General features: G+C 37.0%; 1 protein-coding gene across 1 annotated transcript; it reads left to right on the top strand.

Moving 5' to 3' along the window:
- Window positions 1–6,631: 6,631 nt before the first annotated feature.
- Window positions 6,632–20,803, top strand: GTPBP8 (GTP binding protein 8). The gene is made up of 6 exons (XM_081235783.1): window positions 6,632–7,417; window positions 9,532–9,630; window positions 11,313–11,443; window positions 12,446–12,545; window positions 14,718–14,836; window positions 20,017–20,803. Exons 1-6 carry the CDS (start codon window positions 7,082–7,084, stop codon window positions 20,105–20,107), a joined length of 876 nt encoding a protein of 291 aa, XP_081091909.1. The 5' UTR covers window positions 6,632–7,081; the 3' UTR covers window positions 20,108–20,803.

Raw genomic sequence — 20,803 nt, forward strand, 5'->3', positions numbered from 1 at the left:
CAGCAATGTTGATTATAACCTCCTTCATCATAAAGAGTTCTGGTTTTGCCATGTTTCACTCAAATGACTAAAGCAGGTTTGTCCCACCTTTCTCAAAAATCTCTAGAAAAATCATTTGTATTTAGAGCAAAACCTGAAATAGAGCTTTTCTACAAGCATATGCTCTCACAACAAGTGCAGATAAGAAACTCCTCATTAAAAAAATTTTTTTTAACCTTTTAATCTATGTGCAGAAAAGAGTTAACATAGCAGGCCTGTGACTGCTATCCTTAAAAAGGCTTGCTTGCAAGATTGGCATCTGAGAACTTGATTAGGAAACGTCCCCTAAATGATAACAGTGGCTCAGTGGACCTAAACTGTTTGTACAAACAATGTGGTTAGGCTGAACATCTGCTTTCCTTCTGTGAGTCTGGAATTTCAGTGACCACAGTCAGCCACACAAGCACTATGTGCTATATGACCAGCGCATGATAAAACACTGGAGTCCTAGGCTCAGGTGAATGTTCCTGGTGGACATTTCACATGTGTCATTATAGTTCACTGCTAGCAGAATTAAGTGTATCCTGTGCAACTCCCCTGGGAGAGGACTCATAGAAGCTTGTGACTGGTTTTCTCCAGACTTCACCTTGAGTGCCCTTCCCTTTACCAATTTTGCTTCATATCCCTTCACTTGGATAAATCATAGCCATGAGTACACCCATATATTGAGTTCCGTGAGCCCACCTAGTGAATCACCAAATTTGGGGAGTAGTCTTGGGGACCACTGACACAATCTACCTGTGAGTAAGTTAAAGAACCTGAATGTATCTCAACATCTCTGCCTCTGGAATGTCATCTCATCTATTCAGGGTGCCAGAGAACACACCATTCACTTCCAGTAAGGCAATGAAAATATAAACTAGAGGCATACTATTGATACAATGTAAACTTGCCCATCAAAATGATCTTGCCTAATAGGTAATAATAATTAAAATGTTAATGAATTATCTGTGAGAACAGCAAAATGCTTTTTTCCAACAACAGCAAAAATAACTGAATAATATAAAAACAAGTTGAAGAGAGTTCTAAAATATTTTAATAGCACTAGTATGGCAGAGAGAGCAAATACGCAGTTACAAGTGAGAACAACTGACTACATAAAACAACCGTTTTTCTCTTTATTGAGAAAAACAACCTTGAAGGAAGTGAAGCTCTACACTCCTCCTCCTCCAAACCCAAATCATTCTAAGAGCTCACCTCCTACACGTGATCAAGGTCTGATATTTAATCTCCAGATCTTTCTAGAAATCTGTTAGTACAGTAGACATAACCTTAAAAGAAAGCTCAAAAAGCTTATCTGAAGGAAAAAAAAAAACTCTAAAAGATATTCTCTAAAGATACATTAATGAAATATAAACTGAAACTAAGTGATTGATGAGCTCCCAAAGAAGAGGATTATAAGAATTATGTCTCTGTTGTTTCTTGAATGATGGTCAAATAATAAATTTCAAGAATAACAATTTATAACCTAATTAGGAAATTATGTGGACAAATCATACATCATGTTACATATGTGTGCCGTAAATTTGTGTCAACATGTTAGGTAATGTAATTTAATTTTTAAATCAGCTGTTGCACAGAAAAATTTAAAAAGTATAATTAAATGCATTTTTAGTTTATAGCATTCACTCAGACAGTAGTTATTACAATTCAAGCAATTTAAGTTACACGTGGAAAGCTCTTCCATGTTACTCTCATTCATACAATGTGTCTTCCTAATACAAGACTTTGAGATCCAAATTAGATTGTAACCATGTTTTTCTGATTCCTGGCACCTAGATCAATTCCTGGCATGGCACGCAATCAATAAACGTTAATTACTGTTGTTTAAAACAAGCGGGAAAGTATGGTAGGAAAAGGTCTTGTGTAAATTGGACACTGAGACCTAATCCATTACCTCTCTCTACGTTTTCCTAGAATCTCTGCCCTTGCTTCTGTGAGAGCTTTCAAACCATTTCTAGCCTAGGATGAGAGTTAATCTATGTGTATTCTATGCTTGCTAACTCTCTGATGTTACCGATTCTGCCTACAATGTTTTCCTTCTTCATGTCTTGATGGATTCCCTAAACTTAACACTTACAGGACTTGGACATAAATTGAGATCACTCTGAATTCTATGGCAATTCGTTATAGAGACAGACATCACTGAAGGAATAATTGAGATGATCCTGTCCTAATGCTAAGATCCCACCCCTGTTCTACCTATGTTCCTTCCATTCTTATTAGGTAAACATGACAGTATAACTATAGCATTTAGGTCAGATAGGTTTTAGCAATGAAAGCTGATTCTAAGGAGTGTATATAAAGTATGTAATACCCTCCCAAATCATATTAAATAGTAAAATCTTGTTAACTTTGTGGTGAACTACCTCCTAAGCTGTCAAACAGAAGGTACTTTTTCTCAGAAGGATGACTATAAACACATCCTGAACTCTGCTAATTTTCACAACATAACCAGATTACTGACCTTTACCAAAGATCATGAATATCCACTGGATGAGGAAATATCCTGAGTGGAAGGAAGATTCTTAAGCCTCCTAAAGTCCAGCTGTTACATTAAGGGAGGGTAATAGTTTGGCCCTGCTTAACTTACAGCCACAGGCAATCTAAGCCCTAAAGCTTTACCATGACTCCTCTATAATAGGGTTGAAATTTACATAGGACATTCCAGCTATCCTGCATGGTAGTCTGGAGGGCTCTGAATTTACACAAGGAACCACACATCATCTTAAAATGCTCTATTAAACAGGACTCTTGGCTGCCATCAAATCCAAGTCAAATCAGTTTCAGTAAACAAGGAGAGGAGCATACTGACTTGTGTGATTGGACAGCAGAGGGACAGAGAACATGATATTCAACATAGGTCATCAGGAGTCACGCCACCTCCCATCCCCACCTCTCAATACTGTTTTTCTTTCTGTGTTAGCTTCATTCCCTCTTAAATCCCCATAGGTATCCTTCATGTAGCAGTGAAGAATAGCCATCAGCCATCATGAGTGTAAGCCTCACATTCCAACATCATGACACAAGGTTTAATGGTAGAGCCAGCTGCCTGTCCAACTTTAACATAATGACTGGCTTGGTTGTGATCACCTGCACATTACCCAAGTAATCGTTATTGTCATAATACACACAATGTATAACCAAATCCCACCTCCTGTGACCAGAAGAGTGGAGTTCTTTAATTGATAGGCCTATTAGAACCACATAGAGCGGATGTAGGAGGTTCCTCCCTACACAAGGGATGCCAACCAGCTAAAAATAACTTATGCATACATTCACTTCAGATATCTATATCGAAGCCAAAGCTGGCTAGAGTCACTGCCAGAATCCATCCTTTTTTACTCCATCCTGGCCACATTGGCCTCCTTGCTATTCTTCAAACAAGCCATACACACTCCTGTCTCTGAGCCTTCACACTTCCACCTGGAATACTTCCCCCAGATAATCACATGGTTATTCCCTCACTTCCTTAACATCTGCGCTCAAAAGTCACCTTATCAGTGAAGATCACACTAAAATGGCAACATTCCTACATCTCTACACATATACACATCTAACCTTCCTACCCAGCTTTAGCTTTTTCCTAAGCATTTTTCATTATCTAATATACCCTTATTTTACTTACTGTCTCAAGACCATAACATATGAGAACAGAAACTTCTTTGTTTCATTTACTGTCTTATACCTCCAGCTCTTAGTACAGTGCCTAGCATGAATATTTGATGAATGAACAAAATGGTGGAATCGACCAGGGGTGCCTTATCACTCTCAGTATTAGATAATATACACTAAAGTATTATACAAGAAGGAGTACAGAACAGTACAGTCCATGAATACAGTCCTCATTTATCAGCCTCCCTGGGGTACCACAGCTTAGTGAGTATGTCTTGACCTCAGTGCTGTGGAACTAAACCAAGTGTGGGTTTTCCACAGTTCTCTGGGAGGAGTGCTAAGATGCCCTTAGATCAATTCAAGCCCTATCTCACATTCTTGTTATGTCTGTGGAATCTGCATGACTAAGTAGCTGCTTGGTTTCCTAATTCACACTCATTTTTCCCACTAGGACTTAAACCCTATTCTGAATGGTATCCCTGACACCCTGCCTATCCAGGAGGATCCTGACTCCCAATCCAAAACCGTTAGCTAGGGTACTACTTCATGCAGACAGACCACCTGGAACCAAGATGCTGCCTACAGTCAGAGGCAGAATATTGCCAGTAAACAGATAATACTATTACAACATTCATCCACCAGACTGGATTCCCTTCAATACTGATTTGGCCTGATTTTCCTGGACTTTGACAATTCCCTGTGTACCCCATGATTTCCACTGCAGCTCCAGAACAGAGTTATTTCCCCTATACTAATTCCTCCAGTTTCTAGCTTTTTCCCTCTGACTAGCAGGCCTCACAGCTATGAATGCCTCATGCGGGATTACAAAACGAGTACTGTGATGTCTATTAATCCCTGAACACCTCTCAAACCCTTGTAAGAATTGGCAAAAGTCCTTCATGCTCGGGTTTATCTCCACACCTGGGACCCCAAAGTTAGAAATGAAATAGCACATATGAAAGTACTTTCAAAGTTCAGAGTTGTCTGCAAATGTACCCACATACAAATTCGGTGAAGAAAAGATAGACTATTTAATAAATATTGTTGAGAAAAATGGCTAACCATTTGGAAAAAAATAAAGCTGAATTCCTAGCAGACTCTTTTCATTATAACAAATTGCAATTATATTAAATATTTAACTGTAAAAAACGTTAAACTACTAGAAGAAAAGATAGGTTCATTTGTTTATAATCTTAGAAAAATTTTCTAAACATAACATAAAGCTTAGAATACATTAGAGACTGTTCAGCTTAGCCACCTACAAATTAAAAATCTGTACAATCAAAAAGTATTCTTAGAAAGTAAAAAGTAAACAAGTTGGGAAAAATATTTTTAAAACATGACAGACAAGAGATCAACATTCTCAATAAAGAAACAGTTATTACAAATCAAATTTTTTAAAGTGAATAACCTAATAGAAAACATGATGTTTACAACAAATAAATACAAATGACCAAAAAAATCTCAAAATATGTTTATCCTCTTTAATAATCAGGAAAATATTAACTAAAACAAAAAATAATTTAAAAAATTTTTTCATCTATGTATGGCAATATTATATAACATTATAATACTCTACTTTTATAATTCTTGTTTTGATGCTATAATACTCTTTTATTAGGGAGTAATTTGTTGCAATTTCTTTGGAAGATGATTTTTCTACAGAAATATGAAAGTGCACACACCTGGGCTTCCCTGGTGGCACAGTGGTTGAGAATCTGCCTGCTAATGCAGGGGACACGGGTTCGAGCCCTGGTCTGGAAGGATCCCACATGCCGCGGAGCAACTAGGCCCGTGAGCCACAACTACTGAGCCTGCGCTCCGCAGCAAGAGAGGCCGCGATAGTGAGAGGCCTGCGCACCGCGATGAAGAGTGGCCCCCGCTTGCCACAACTAGAGAAAGCCCTCACACAGAAACGAAGATGCAACACAGCAAATATAAATAAATTAATTAATAAACTCCTACCCCCAACATCTTCTTTAAAAAAAAAAAAAAGTGCACACACCTTATGCACCTATCAAGTCCTCCTCTAGGAATTTATCCTACTTCCACAAGTGTGCAAAGATATCTATTCATGAGTGTTCACTGTAGCATTGTTGTAATAACAAAACCTAATTATTGATCAATAAGACGCTGGAGAAATAAACGGAATAATATGCCTCCATTAAAAACAATCATGTAGGAAATGACAATGTGGAAACCACATGTGAACAATGATAACAAGAGAAGAGGCCACCCTCTCATATCTAACTAGTGCTTGGAGTGAATGCGGACTTTGTGTTTTTATGGTAGTTTAGGGGGTTTTTTTGTTTTGTTTTTTTTAAATCATGTAGGTCGGTACGTATTGATATAAAAGGACTTCCAAATATATTGTTTAAAAATTTTTAAAGGCTTTAGAACAGTATTTTGAGTTAAAATACATACGTGGTAATATATATATCCAGAATGTCTGGATGTTTACAATGAAGTGTTTTCTTTGGAGGAGTGAGACGAGGGGAAGGAGGAAAGCCTCAAAGCCCAATGCAAAGATCAACAGAAAATTAGCCGGCCGGCAGTAGGTCAGGCTACTCTCCAAGTCGTTGGTCCTGTTCATTAACTTTTGTGTAACATTAATTCAAGAATTGCCCTTATTAGTCACTGAACAACCTGGGGAATCGCTCAAAAGACAGTGCGTTAACATTGGTATGCTGTTTGCTGCTAAGGTTTTAGAAGACCCATCGTCTTTTAAGCAGGAATATCTTACAGATATTCATTTTGTCATGATCCCTGTATCTCCCATTCCAGCAGTGATCGGTTTGAATTGCTTTGAAAAGAAACTTTTGAAATAAGATGTCATTACGTAACTTCAATGAAACAACTCGAACACTTGTGCAAACTTTTTTCTTTTATTCTGTAAGAAATCTCTAAAATTTAATGACATTTCCTGCAACTATAGAGAAGGCTGAATAAAATATGAATAGGCGCTTTTTCAACTACATTTCTCACCAGCCCTTTTCATTTTTGAGAAAGTGTTTTTCCTAGTGATTTGTACAACGTCAACGTACGTGAGACAACCAGAAACTGTGAAGAGCAAACCGGCCTGAAATCCACCAGAGCTGCACAGGTTTTCTTCTTCATTTGAGGCTCAAGGCTCACACAGCCAGATATGTCTCTTCACCTCTGAAAATCGTTGAACAGCCTCCCCACAGCGACATACAAGTCAAAGGCACAGGTGTCAGGGCCAGAGTGTGAAAGGCACCCAGCGAACTTTTTTTCCCCCTGCGAAGCAACACCTGCCTCCGGCTCTCTGTACGCCAAGAGCTTAAGCAGGAACCAGCGAGGCCAGCGGAGACTACAATTCCCAGCAGGCGTAACGGGAGCAAGGTCACACACGCGCAGTTCAGACCTTCGGAACGAAGGCCCGAGGCGGGGCTTCTAGAAGAGGAAAATGGCAGCGCGCGGGCTGCGGCTTGACGTGGGCCGGCTGTTTGCGATGGGGGCAGAGCTGGGGAGCGGAAGACGACCTTACTGCACGTCCCAGGCCTTCGCGGAAGTTCTACGGCTGCCAAGCAAGCAACTGACGAAGCTCGTGTTCCCACTGCAAGAACTCGAGCGGCATTTCGTCCCGGGCTCGAGGCCCGACCTTCACCTGAAGATCTTCGACCCGAGCCTGGATGACATCGCGAGGGCGGAGAGCGTCTTCACGGCCTCTTCGCGGAACCGCATCGAGTACCTCAGCTCCGCCGTGCGTCTCGACCACGCCCCGGACCTCCGCCGCCCTGAGGTGAGAACGGCAGCCGGATGCGGGTGCTGAGGACACCCGCATGGGCTGGGATTTTGCTGTCATCTCTTTCTTGTCAGCAAACCGCAGAGATTTACTAGCTTTCTGTGGACGCATATCATTATTATAACAAAGTAAGCAGATATAGTTTTAATTATTTTGATAGTGAATATAAAAGACTTTAAAAGGCGTTTAAAAATTAACCATTTATCTTTTTTCTAATTAACTGCAGTAGAGAATACATGCCTAGACAAAGTGAAGAATATGAAAAGTATAGTAGTTTCACAAATGAAGTGATTCTTATCAGTACGTAATTTTCACCCAATCTAAATTTCCTATCATGGCAAAAAAAAATTATGTATAGATGGCGATAATGTATAAGATTTTTTAAAACAACTTAAGTGAAATTCAGTGAGTGTGCATTTTATTCATGTCCTGCAGTTTACTATTTTGTTCTGTCTGTTAAATGAAGGCTCTGACCTTACATACTTGTGATAACGGTACCACTGCACTGAAACTTTTCTGCTAATATATTTAGAACTGCTGTAATAATTTAAGAGTACATAAATCACTTAATGATTTTGAGATAGCATCGATTTTCAATTTTCTAAATTACTGGACTTTTTGTGTAATTGGCTTTTTAATTCAGTTTTATTATCTGTATATTATCATTGGATTTAATCTGGGAGAGCATTTGAAATTTTTGCAGGACCCAAATCAATTCATTCTGAAGGACTGACCCCAGTTTTGCAAAATGTGTAGCATTGCTGGCCCCTGCCCACTAAATGCCACCCAATCCTATTGATAACCAAAAATGCCCTTACAAATTTCTAAAACACCCCAGGGGGCGGTACCGCCCTCATTTAGAAGCACTGACTGGAAATGTTCCCTCTTCAATACTGTATTAAATAGACGAGCCATGTGTATTAATGGTTAATATTAGGAATATTTTGTTGCTTCCTACATTCAGACTAAAGGAGAAAAGCTTAATTGGAACAAGAAAGGTCAAGAGAAAGGAGTATTTATAATGGTGTTATGGTGTACTTTGAGAGTTTGTGGGGAAATAGGGTTCCAAAGACAGAGGCAGTTTTGTTGAAACGCGTCTAGTTTTTAACTTCAAAAAAGCTTTGTAGGGGCTTCCCTGGTGGCGCAGTGGTTGAGACCCCGCCTGCCGATGCAGAGGACACGGGTTCGTGCCCCGGTCCGGGAAGATCCCACATGCCGCGGAGCGGCTGGGCCCGTGAGCCATGGCCGCTGAGCCTGCGCGTCTGGAGTCTGTGCTCCGCAACGGGAGAGGCCACAACAGTGAGAGGCCCGCGTACCGCGAAAAAAAAAAAGCTTTGTAAATATGGAATTATTAATAAATGTTGCAGATATTCTTGAGTGGCATAGTGTAATTAAAAGCACAGGTTCTGGATGTAGATGCCCTGAGTTCAGATTCCAGTTTCTTCACTTTCTGGCTGTATAATTTTGGGCCAGTTATTTAACCTCTCTCTGCCTCTAGTTTTATCACCTGTAAAACGAGGATACGAATATTATCAGTCTCATAGAGATATTGTAAAAAGTAAATAAGAAAATATGTTAAGTGCTTTTTTTTTTTTTTAAGGTGTCACATTTTATTTATTTATTTATTATCTTTGGCTGTGTTGGGTCTTCGTTTCTGTGTAAGGGCTTTCTCTAGTTGTGGCGAGTGGGGTCCACTCTTCATCGCGGTGCGCAGGCCTCTCACTGTTGTGGCCTCTCCTGTTGCGGAGCACAGGCTCCAGACGCGCAGGCTCAGTAGTTGTGGCTCACAGGTCCAGTTGCTCTGTGGCATGTGGGATCTTCCCAGACCAGGGCTCGAACCCACGTCCCCTGCATTAGCAGGCAGACTCTCAACCACTGCGCCACCAGGGAAGCCCTATGTTAAGTGCTTTTAAAACAGTACCTGCCACATTGAAATCATTTAGTAGATAGTAGCTGTCTATTAGAATTTGAGGTTTGGCTAACTATAAGCCACTTTTTATGGTTAGGCAAGACTGAGTAGTATTCACAGATTTTTGCTTCTAATACATTATATAGTTATATATATATATATATAAACTAGTACTCAATTATCTTCTTTTTGCTTGTATAAGGTGTGTTTTATAGGCAGAAGCAATGTTGGAAAATCCTCTCTAATAAAGGCTTTATTTTCACTTGCCCCAGAGGTTGAAGTTAGAGTCTCCAAAAAACCGGTATGTTAAAATTTTAAATATATCTAACTATCTCTGAATTGACTAAGATGAATAATAAATGTTGGAGGGGTAGAAGAAACCATCATTGCTAAGTTCCTAGGAAAGTGATTTCTTTCACACAAGTACTAATGTAAGACATTTCATTAATGCCTGTGTATTTCTCTGAAGAGAAGAAAGGGTATCTGGAGTTATTTTAGTAGTCTTGCCAGTATCTTGGGGAAATCTTCCTTGGTCCAGTCTTTTCCAAAGAGTTGTTCTAGTGTCATTCTATATTTGCTTCTTTGAGAATGATCATCTACTTCTACTTTGATTTTAAAGAAAACAGCTTTAAAGTGTATCATTTTTTCCTCCTGTAATCTTTTATACCTTGCTAACTCATATATTTACACCCATCAGGCGCTTCCCAGTTTACCCAGGGCCAAATTATGTGCCTAATATCCCAGCCAGTCTGCTGTAGTAGCTTTCTGTCATTTTCTAATTTCCTCTGCTTTCTTCTCAATAATGCAGACTCTACCAATATTTAAGATATCCTCTCCTCAAAACTCACCTCAGTTCCCCTCACCTTATTATCTGTCCTTGGCAAAATGTTCACACCAACCCAATGCTCACTGCCCCTGTTTCCTTGCATTGGAACCCTTCCCTGAGGCTTCACTGGTCTTCTCTTGCTCCGCAGTTTTTCCTATGGTTGATTCCTTGATACCATCCTTGACAATTGTAGTCATTTGTTAACCCTCCTAGCTTTACTCCCTCCTGCCCTGCCTCACCAAATACCCCAGCTAAACTCTCACTTCTAGGTAGGGTTGTTCCCTTTCTGCTGTGAGAGGACAATGAAAGAAATGTATTCTTGACATTGCTAATCAGTAATTCTAAAATTATTTTCCTATATGTAGACACATAAGCTGCCTGGGAACCTAAGCATCATTTATAAAATCTTTCCTCTGAAAATATTTCTTCTAAGTTCTAAACAATTGACTTTTAAAGTTATTTGTGTTAATCTTTCCTTTTCTGATTAATAATGTCCGTGGACACGAAACCCCATGAATAAACCACTTTTTATCATCTTTACATCAGTTTTAGTTGCACATTTTACAGTTGTACATGCTTTTTAAAAAATGCTTAATGAAAGCACTAAACCCACCTAATAAACATGCAAAACATCTTGATTTTAGGAAAGTTATAGTCTAGGCATAATAAACTATCAGGCTTTGCATCTAGGTGTTATGCAAACTTGTATGACTGATAGTAAGCATTTAATTTAACCTATCTGTGCCATAATTCATTCCTCTTTAAAGTGGAGTTATATTGTTCACCAGAGAATATTGACTAATGCAGTCGTACTATTTAGAACAGTATAACTTTTTCACAGAGAGGGAGCTAATGAAGTAGGAAAGACTCAAAAATATTTTGCCTACGTTGTTTCTAATATGGAATCTAAGGTTCTTAAATCGTATAGATTCTCTTTAAAAAATGAATTGGAGGGAAGAAGTAGTATCATCTAAGCTTATCTCCAGCCATTTGCCTTCTGTCTTCTTTTCCTATATTATCGTCAGCATAGGGTGATATACAGAATACTTTTATGCTTTTAATAAGTAATTGTTAATTGAACAGAAAATATTTTGAATCATGAAATATATAAAGGACATATTTTAAGAAAGCTTTTATTTTTCCATTTACGTTATCAGGGCCACACAAAGAAAATGAATTTTTTCAAAGTTGGAAAATATTTTACATTGGTGGACATGCCAGGTTATGGCTATAGAGCACCTGAAGATTTTGTTGACATGGTAGAAACCTATCTAAAAGAACGAAAGAAGTAAGAAAAACATTTTTCTTGTAATTGTTATGTTGAACCCCCCAAAGTTCTCATGACTAGGACATTCTACATATGATGAACACTTCAGTTTTATCAAATGACTTTTTTAGAAAGTCCACTTTGTTCTCATAATATTCTACAATACAGTATTTAGGAGCAAGTTATATACTGCCTGCTTAGTTTTTTCCTGTAAGTTAGCTTAAACTTAAATTCAATTGTTTTCCTAAATTGAGACTATCAGTAGTAATTCAGCAGACTTTATTAATTTTTTTATACCAAACTCTAAGCTGGCTATTTTTAAAAATGAAAATTGTTGGTTAATGTGGTATTTACCAGATTTAAATAAACTTCAGTAAATTCTGATTATCCTTAAAATACTTCTGACATCACAGCCTCTGTAAATACTACCTTTTTTTGTCTCCATAGGTAGTCAAGTAGCAGGTCTATGTTTCAAGCATTGCACAATATATAGAAAAATTAATGTTAACCTTTTGAAGAATAAAAAAGTGTTTACAAGTATCTTGCTTGTTGTAGCTTTACATAGAAACTAAGATAAAATACTTGCAAAAGAAAATACAAAATATAACATGTTTGGTTTCTGTTATCTGTTAGTCTTAAAGTAATATTTGAAAATTTAGACCTTTTTATGGTAACTTATAGTTAATTGGGTTCCTGTTTCTTTCTCCCACTAGAGTTCAAGCTCTTAGAGGAAGGGGCTCATTCATCTTTGTATCCAGTTCTAGGCAGAATATCTTACGTTCAATATATGCTATTGAAATAAATTAATATTAATGAATTTAGTTACTGAATGTAAACAACATTGAGACCTCTCGGACTGTAGGATGGACTTCATAGTGAATTGAGAATTCCTTTTGCTTAAAGATATTTTTAAATTTTGAATTGATAATTATTCAAAGTAAAATTTCTTGGTGAAGGTTGGGGGGAAGAAATGAATGAGTATACTTTATATTGTCATTAATCTTCTTTTCTGCGTTCTTACAGTTTGATGAGAACATTTTTGTTAGTAGATAGTGTTGTTGGAATTCAGAAAACAGACAACATTGCCATAGAAATGTGTGAAGAATTTGCATTACCTTATGTGGTAAGTATTTCTTTTGAATCATAGTTGCATTTAGAAATACAAGTTCCCTGTGTGTCTGTGTCTGTGTGTGTGCATGTGCACATGTGTACATCTTTTTAATGAAAGAGTAGGCCTTGCCTCCTCAAAAGATAAAAAGGAGTACCTTTTAAACAATCTTTTCAATTATCAGCCATTAATATTAAAATAAGTTCTGTGGTACTTTTATTCCCTTTTCCTTCTCCTAGCTTTTAAGTTTTCAAAATTATAGCAAAGTAAAAGTTTTCTAAACTGTTCATTTAGTGTTCCTAAGTGCTTTTCTTTGTTTTTTGGATTTTTTTTTAAGTGACAATATAAATATTTGCTAAGACTCATTAGTAGCTCCTTAACAGCAGCTTAGCAGATAGTACTTATCAGAATGTAAACAAAACTGCAACTGAAAAATTTGCTAAACTAATCTGGAATTTAAGAACATCACAGGAATATAGTAGGCTCCAGCACACATAAGTAGGATGTTTATATTCTTAAGGAAAACAAAATTTCTTATGAGAATATCTTACCAGTTCTTACTGTTGTTTACCCTAGAATAGAATACAGATTGCTAGGTTGGTATCCACTTTTATTTGCTTTGTAGGTTTTCCAGATAAAATGGCAGTCTTAAAGTTCCTCTCTAAGGAAAAGAGCCCACTGACTATAATTTGGTTTCAAAAAAATGTCAGAAAACCACTGAAATGTAGTGGTTTTGGAGTTTAATGCAAATCAAACCATGTTACCAATCAGAAACTTTTCTGTATTCTTGGGGTTACGGAATTCTTGGGGTTTGCAAAAGCCCTGTGAAACATGAGAGGTAATTTATGGTTATGAGGAGCCAAAGGATTGATAAACATAGTCTATGTAGTAAAAAAAAAAAAAGAAACCCAAATATTGCACAACTGGTTATATTAAGTGATAGTGATAGTACTCCTAATTTGATATCATAGATACCATTTTGTGGAATCATATATTTTTCTCAGTTTTAACTTTAAGGAAATATTAACCTTTCTTCTTTGGAAAAGAAGTTGTGATAGAGGAATTATGTCTCCTTTTAAATATCAGCATATTTGCCTTTATGAAAAAAGACTTTCACTTTCTGCTTCTCGCTCCTTCTGCCATTAATATTTTTTTAATTGAAGTATAGTTGATTTACAGTCATTAATTTTTTTTATAACTGAAAAGCATAAATGATTAGTCAGGAAATTTAATTTTATAGAAATTCCCTAGGAAAACCTCCGACAGATACATCAAGCTTTTACTTTTTAATTGATTTTGTAATCATCCATGCATTGACCTTCCTCTAGTATGTATTCATAATTGTCTTTGAGTAAGTAAATTATTCAAAGTATTTACTGTTGAACCTAGTAGAATCTAGGCTTACTTGGAATATAACTATATATCGCTATAGCTTGGAATATAACTATAGTGGCTACAACCTACAAATAGCCTGATTTCTAATTTTTCCTTTAAATTTTACATATAAGGCAGAACAATTATGTAGTTCAAAAATGATCATGTTGGCAGTTTTATATGGATCAACCTAATAATATTCACTTCTATATCTTAGACCATAAGATATATAGTGATCGTATGAAACATTTGGCATATGGCAATTGCAAGTATGGCTCCAGGGTGCTTTTCACTGGTCTTGAATCCAAGATATTATGGCCCTGTGTAGTTAAAGCATCGGAAACAGCAAACATATATAGTGTATGCTTTATATATTGCATACATTAACTCATTTAATCTTCTCAGCAACTCCTTTAGGAGGTATTGCTTTTATTTTATAGATGAGGAAACAAGTACAGAGAGATTAAGAAACTTGCATAGGTCACCTAGTTGTTATTGAAATTTGCAACTAAAATGTATAAAACTGTATATTAAGAAATAACAGTTGACCCTTGAACAGTGTGGGAGTTAGGGGCACCAACCCTCCTTGCAGTCACAAATCCAAGTGTAACTTATAGTCAACCCTCCCTATTCGGGGTTCCTCCATATTTGCAGTTCCACATCTGTGGATTTAATCAACCACAGATCGTGTAATATTGTAGTATTTACTATTGAAAAAATCTGCATATAAGTGGACCTTTGCAATTCAAGCCCATCTTGTTCAAGGGTCACCTGTACTTTATTTCTAATGCCTAAATATTTGTTTTCCTACAGATGGTATTGACAAAAATTGACAAGTCTTCCAAGGGACATCTTTTAAAACAAGTCCTTCAGATCCAGAAATTTGTTGACACTAAAACACAGGGATGTTTTCCTCAGTTGTTTCCTGTAAGGTAAGAGTTGAATTGTCTTTATGTACTAACATATAACTTTATGTACTAACAACCTTTAGTATTAAATCAGTGTATCTGAGGTATCACTTAAAATTAGAGGAGCTTGGAAGACTATGCACTTAGCCATAATTTATTGGTACAACCCATCAACACTTTTATTTTTTTCTTCCCTGTATTCTTTCTTTTTTCTGCAGATTCTTGCTGAATCTTCCCTGTAGTATCTTCATGATCTTTCCACCTCAGCCTATTTCAACCCTAGACCACAGTAAAAGTGAAACTTTTTACTTTTTAAATCCCCTAAACAACAGCCATAATAAAGATACTACCATCTCTTTCTCAGTTCTAAAGAAAAACAGCTCATCTCTATGGTAGAAAGCTCATTCAGGCTGTGAAGGATAAGAATTTTCCTTTTAAAGGACGATGTGCAAAGAAGAAATGCTTCATATAAGTTAGAATTAAGCATCAGTAGCAGACAGGATGGTTATTTCCTGAGCAGCAATTTTTGAGATATTAGATGTGGTTTAGCAATGAAACATAAGTTTGTCTTTTCAGTGTACAGTTTGGGTACAGTAAGTAACCTATATACTAGCAGAAATGCAGTGCCACTTCCCTGTGATTTTCTGACTCTAACTTCTTTGAGGCACTATGATAGTTTCTATGAGAAAATAATGAAACCAAGTAACAGTTGTATATGAAACTGTCCTCTAAGCAGTCATTCTACTTCCTACAAACCCAGATCACAATTAAATTGTTTGTAATTATGAACATGCCAGTCTAAATCCATCTTCATTCTTTCCTACAAAATGCTCTTCCCCCTTGTCTTACATTCAGGTATTTATCCTGTTCATTTGTCTGTATACAGTGGGAACTCCTAGGGGCATGAATGAAATCCTAATTCTTCTTAGAGCCCTGAGCATTGTCATAGAAATATATCTGTTTCTTTTAAACATTTAATAAGAAGGAAGTGAGACTTCATCTAAAAAGGCAAAACAAACATAAGATGGGCAAATTATGGCCTAACAGCAGCATTTATTGAAAATAAATGTTTTAGTTGACTGTAAGCTGAGTTTAATAGTATAATGGGACTGGGGAAAAACTGACAATGTTTTCTTGAGCTACATTAGTAGAATTATAGTGTTCAAAACAAGGGAATGATCAAACAGTAGTCTCACACTGCTATAAGCTGTATGCTACCAGATCAGTTGAGCTAGATTGTGGCTTGACATTAAGAACAACTGGAGCTATCTGAAATCAGATGGTCTCGGGGGAGGTTCTGTCACTAGATCATTCAAAACACTTAATGGATCCACAAAGTAAGCATCCCTGTTTCACAGATACGATTACAAGTCGGAGAAGTGAAGTGAGTTACAGAGAGGTATTTGCTGAAATAGAAAGCACATGAAAAAAAAAAAAAAAAAAAGCATGGACCTCAGAGTCAGACAGCCATGGTTTTGCATGGTTCCTCTACTTCTTGGCAGTAGCTTTTAAAGCAACTTATTTCATTTTCTGAGTAAAAAAATATGACAGAAGGATTAAATAAAATGCATTGTGACTGAGGTACACACATTAGCCACATAATAAATGTTAGTTTCTTTCCTTCCCAAAGGTCAGCCAGTGAATGGCAGGGTTAGGCCAACAACCCAAACTATCAGATTCTCAGTACTTTTTTTTTGTGTGTGTGGTACATGGGCCTCTCACTGTTGTGGCCTCTCCTGTTGCGGAGCACAGGCTCTGGATGCGCAGGCTCAGTGGCCGTGGCTCACGGGCCCAGCCACTCCGTGGCATGTGGGATCTTCCCCAACCGGGGCACAAACCTGTGTCCCCTGCATTGGCAGGCAGACTCTCAACCACTGCGCCACCAGGGAAGCCCCAGATTCTCAGCACTTTTTAGAGGCGTACCCTTCTTTAGCTGTGCCAGCATTTTCTGCTGCATGACCTTGGAATCACTGCCACTGTATCACTAAGTGACTAAGGCACTGCAGAAGCCACACAGCACTCAAAGTCTTAAGAATTGAGACACACGCAGGAGGCTGCTGGCTTTCAAAACTTCAGCGTTCACCATACCACAGTGACAACATACAGGAAGTTGTCAGGTTGTACTCTGTAATTCTCAAAACCCAATTCAGAAAGTAGAGTTATTTATACTGCTTGCTTTTATTTGCTTGACCAAGTCCCAGTACATCCCTCCAAAAGAGAATTTGGCCTACTCACAGAATAATTATTATAAAGTAAGTCAAGTTTTATTTCCTTGTCTTCCTGTATGATCTTGGTAGGAGAAAGGTGGAAGTGTGGGTAGACATGTAGTCCAACAAGGTTTGGCCTTTAAGCCTGCTGGCAAAAGTTAAGTGCTAACCTTCATGTCTGAACTCTGTCCCAGCTGAGTAGAGAAATATAATTGGTGAAAGACCCCTAAAGATTGATTCTGGGATCAGTCTGTTTTTATAAATGGTATGGAAGAAATATATAAGTAGGCACAATATAATTGTTTCTGTGGTTTACAAGCAAATGAGAACTGAGTCTTAAGAACAAAGAAAATCATATGAGTTGACAGAAATGTTGCAAATCAGTTCACGGTGCCATAGTTAGTGTGTGGACTATCCAGCTTGTATCGCTCCTGTAAACCGTACATGTGTAACTTCAGTTGTAACTGAGAATCATTATGGGCTGTTCTCAAGTAGGCAGCTTTGGTCAAAAAGTCTAAAATGCTGTACTTTATCAAAAAGAGAATTAGCAATACAGCAGAAAATATTTTACCTGTTTTATATACAGGTATACACCATACATGTATCCATAAATGTCATAGTGTCTCCATAAAAGTCCATGTATCCCAAGAAACCATGTGTTCACTTCCATGCTGACAAATGGATGAAAGGATATGGATGGATACAGTAAGATAGATCGAATAATAGACACAATAATGGTGATGATTTTTTTAAAAAAATCATGAAAAAAGGTCTACATTATCATGGTAATTGAATCTTTGAGACAAAAAGAACAAATTAAAGAAATCAGAATTTTAGTCTGGGAAATAAAAAGCAAAACAGAAGATATTCCAATGGCATTTTTCACAGAAATAGAACTAACAGTCCTAAAAGCTGTGTGGAACCACAGAAGACCCCGAATAGCCAAATCAATCTTAAGAAAGAACAAAGCTGGAGGCATCACACTTCCTGATTTCAAACTGTGTTACAAAGCTATAGTAATGAAACAGTACGGTACTGGCATAAAAACAGACACATAGGTAAGTGGAACAGAATAGAGAGCCCAGAAGTAAACCCATGCATATATGAGAAATTAATCTACAAAGGAGCCAAGAATATACAATGGGGAAAGGACAATCTCTTCAATAAATGGTGCTGGGAAAATTGGACAGCCACATGCAGAAGAATATGTTAAGACCTGAAACCATAAAACTCCTAGAAGAAAATAGGCCCTAAGTTCCTTGACATCAGTGTAGGTGATCAGTTTTTGGATCTGACTCCAAAAGCAAAGGCAACAAAAGCAAAGATAAGTAAATAGGACTACATTAAACTAAAAGCTTCTGCACAGCAAAGGAAATTATCAACAAAATGAAAAGTCAGCCTACTGAATGGGAGAAAATATTTGCAAGTCATATATCTGATAAGGGGTTAATATCCAAAATATATAAAGGACTCATACAACTCAATAGCAAAAAATGGGTTTAAAAATGGGCAGAGGATCTGAATAGACATATTTCCAAAGAGGACATACAGATGGCTAACAGGTATATGAAAAGATCCTCAATATCACTAATCATTATGGAAATGCAAATCAAAACCACAGTGAGATATTACCTCACACCTGTTAGAATGGCTGTTATCAAAAAGACAAGAAACAACAAGTATTGGCAAGGATGTAGAGAAAAGGGAATCCTTGTGCACTATTGGTGGGAATGTAAATTGGTGCAACCACTAAGGAAAACAGTATTAAGATTCCTCAAAAAACTGAAAATAGAACTATCATGTGATCCAGGAACTGCACTCCTGGATATATATCTGAAGAAAATGAAAACATTAATTCGAAAAGATATATGCACTCCCATGTTTGTTACAGCATTATTTTCAATAGCCAAGATATGGAAACAACCTAAGTGCCCCTTGGTGAATGAGTGAATAAAGAAAATGTGGTATTAATACAGTTGACCCTTGAATAGTGTTAGGGGTTAGGGGCTCTGACCCTTGGCCCAGTCGAAAATCCAAGTATAACTTATAGTCGACCCACTATGTCCACATTTTCTCCAAATCCCTGGATTCAGCCAACCAGGTGTAATGCTATAGTATTTACCATAGAAAAAATCCACATATAAATGGATAAATGGAATTCAAACCCATGTTGTTCAAGGGTCATTCTGTATACACAAGTAGAATACTATTCATTCACAAAAAAGAAGGAAACCTTGTCATTTGTGACAACATGGATAGACCTTGAGGGCATTATGCTAAGTGAAATAAGTCAGAGAAAGACAAATACTGTGTGATATCACTTACATGTGGAATTTAAAACAACAACAACAACAAAACAAGCTCATAGATGCAGAGGAGAGATTGGTGGTTGCCAGAGGTAGAGGTTGGGGGTAAGAGAAATGGGTGAAGGTCAGAAGGTACAAACTTCTAGTTCTAAAATAAGCCATGGGGATGATGAAATGTACAGTATGGTGACTACATTAATACTATATTGCATATTTGAAAGTTGCTAAGAGAGAAGATCTTAAAAGTCCTCATCACAAGAAAGGAAAATATTTTTTAATTATAAATGGTGACAGATGTAACTAGACTTATTGTGGTGATCATTTTGCGATATATACAAATATCGAATTGTTGTACCCCTGAAACTAATATAGTGTTATGTGTCAATTATACTGCAATAAAACCCAAAACAAACAAAAAAACACTTTTAGTCTGGAAAATAAAAGGCAAAACAATAGATGTGAAATTTTTAGAATCATGAAGGACATAGATCCGATAATGTGGATCTCCAGATTTAGAATACTTCAAGAGGCTGGGGGAAGAGAGGAAAAGTAGGACAGATTAAGACATTCTGTTTCATACATGGAACTCACAAGAGTTTGTAAACAGATTTTGAGTTAGATGAATTCAGATCTGTTACTACCTCTGAAGTAAGGAAGAAAATGATTTTTCTTTTTTCTTTTTTTTTCACAGTGCTGTGACCTATTCTGGAATCCATCTCTTGAGATGCTTTATAGCAAATATAACAGGAAATCTGGAGACTAATGGCTTCCAGTTTAGCTGAAGATTCAAAATTGTCTATGCCAACTGAAGTTAAAGACTTAGAATTTCAACATTGTTTTAAATGTTGTGTATCTGTGACTTGAATGGTCACTTCAGCTTTAAAACCTGCATATTCCCAAAGCAAGAATGAATTTGTGCCTGCAGCGGGGGAAAGGTTTATACATGATTGAATTATGCCGTTCATTTGAAGAGATACCAGCCATTTTTCCTGTTTTAACAAACTGACAAACGAGCATATAGAGGTCCATAAAATGAAAGTATATTTCCTACTGTGTAGACAAGGGTTTGCCATATTATTTATTGGGTTTTTGTCTTTTAAAGGAATGTCTATTATGTATATTTTTTTAAAATATTACAATGGACTAGGTAAAAAAGGGGCTACTTTTCTGTTAAGCACTAATAGATAGGTTGAAGATAAATTCTTATATGTATGGCTATAACTTATCTTTTTTTAGAGACCTTATTTGAATATAAAAAATATTATTATTGATAAAATTTCAGTCAGTCCATACTGGAAATACCAGTTATTTCAGGCTGGGGTCAGTCACCTTCACAGGGTTCAGAATCAGAAGACCAGAATTCAAGTTCCAGCTCTAATATTTATTATATGTTGGAAGTTGGGCAGATTACTTGAGTTCTCTGAACTTCTTTTGTAACTCTTACCTCACAAGCTATGAAGATTAAAATGTGAAAAGGA

Source organism: Mesoplodon bidens, assembly GCF_964165515.1.
Source record: "Mesoplodon bidens genome assembly, chromosome: 5".
Taxonomy (NCBI): domain Eukaryota; kingdom Metazoa; phylum Chordata; class Mammalia; order Artiodactyla; family Ziphiidae; genus Mesoplodon; species Mesoplodon bidens.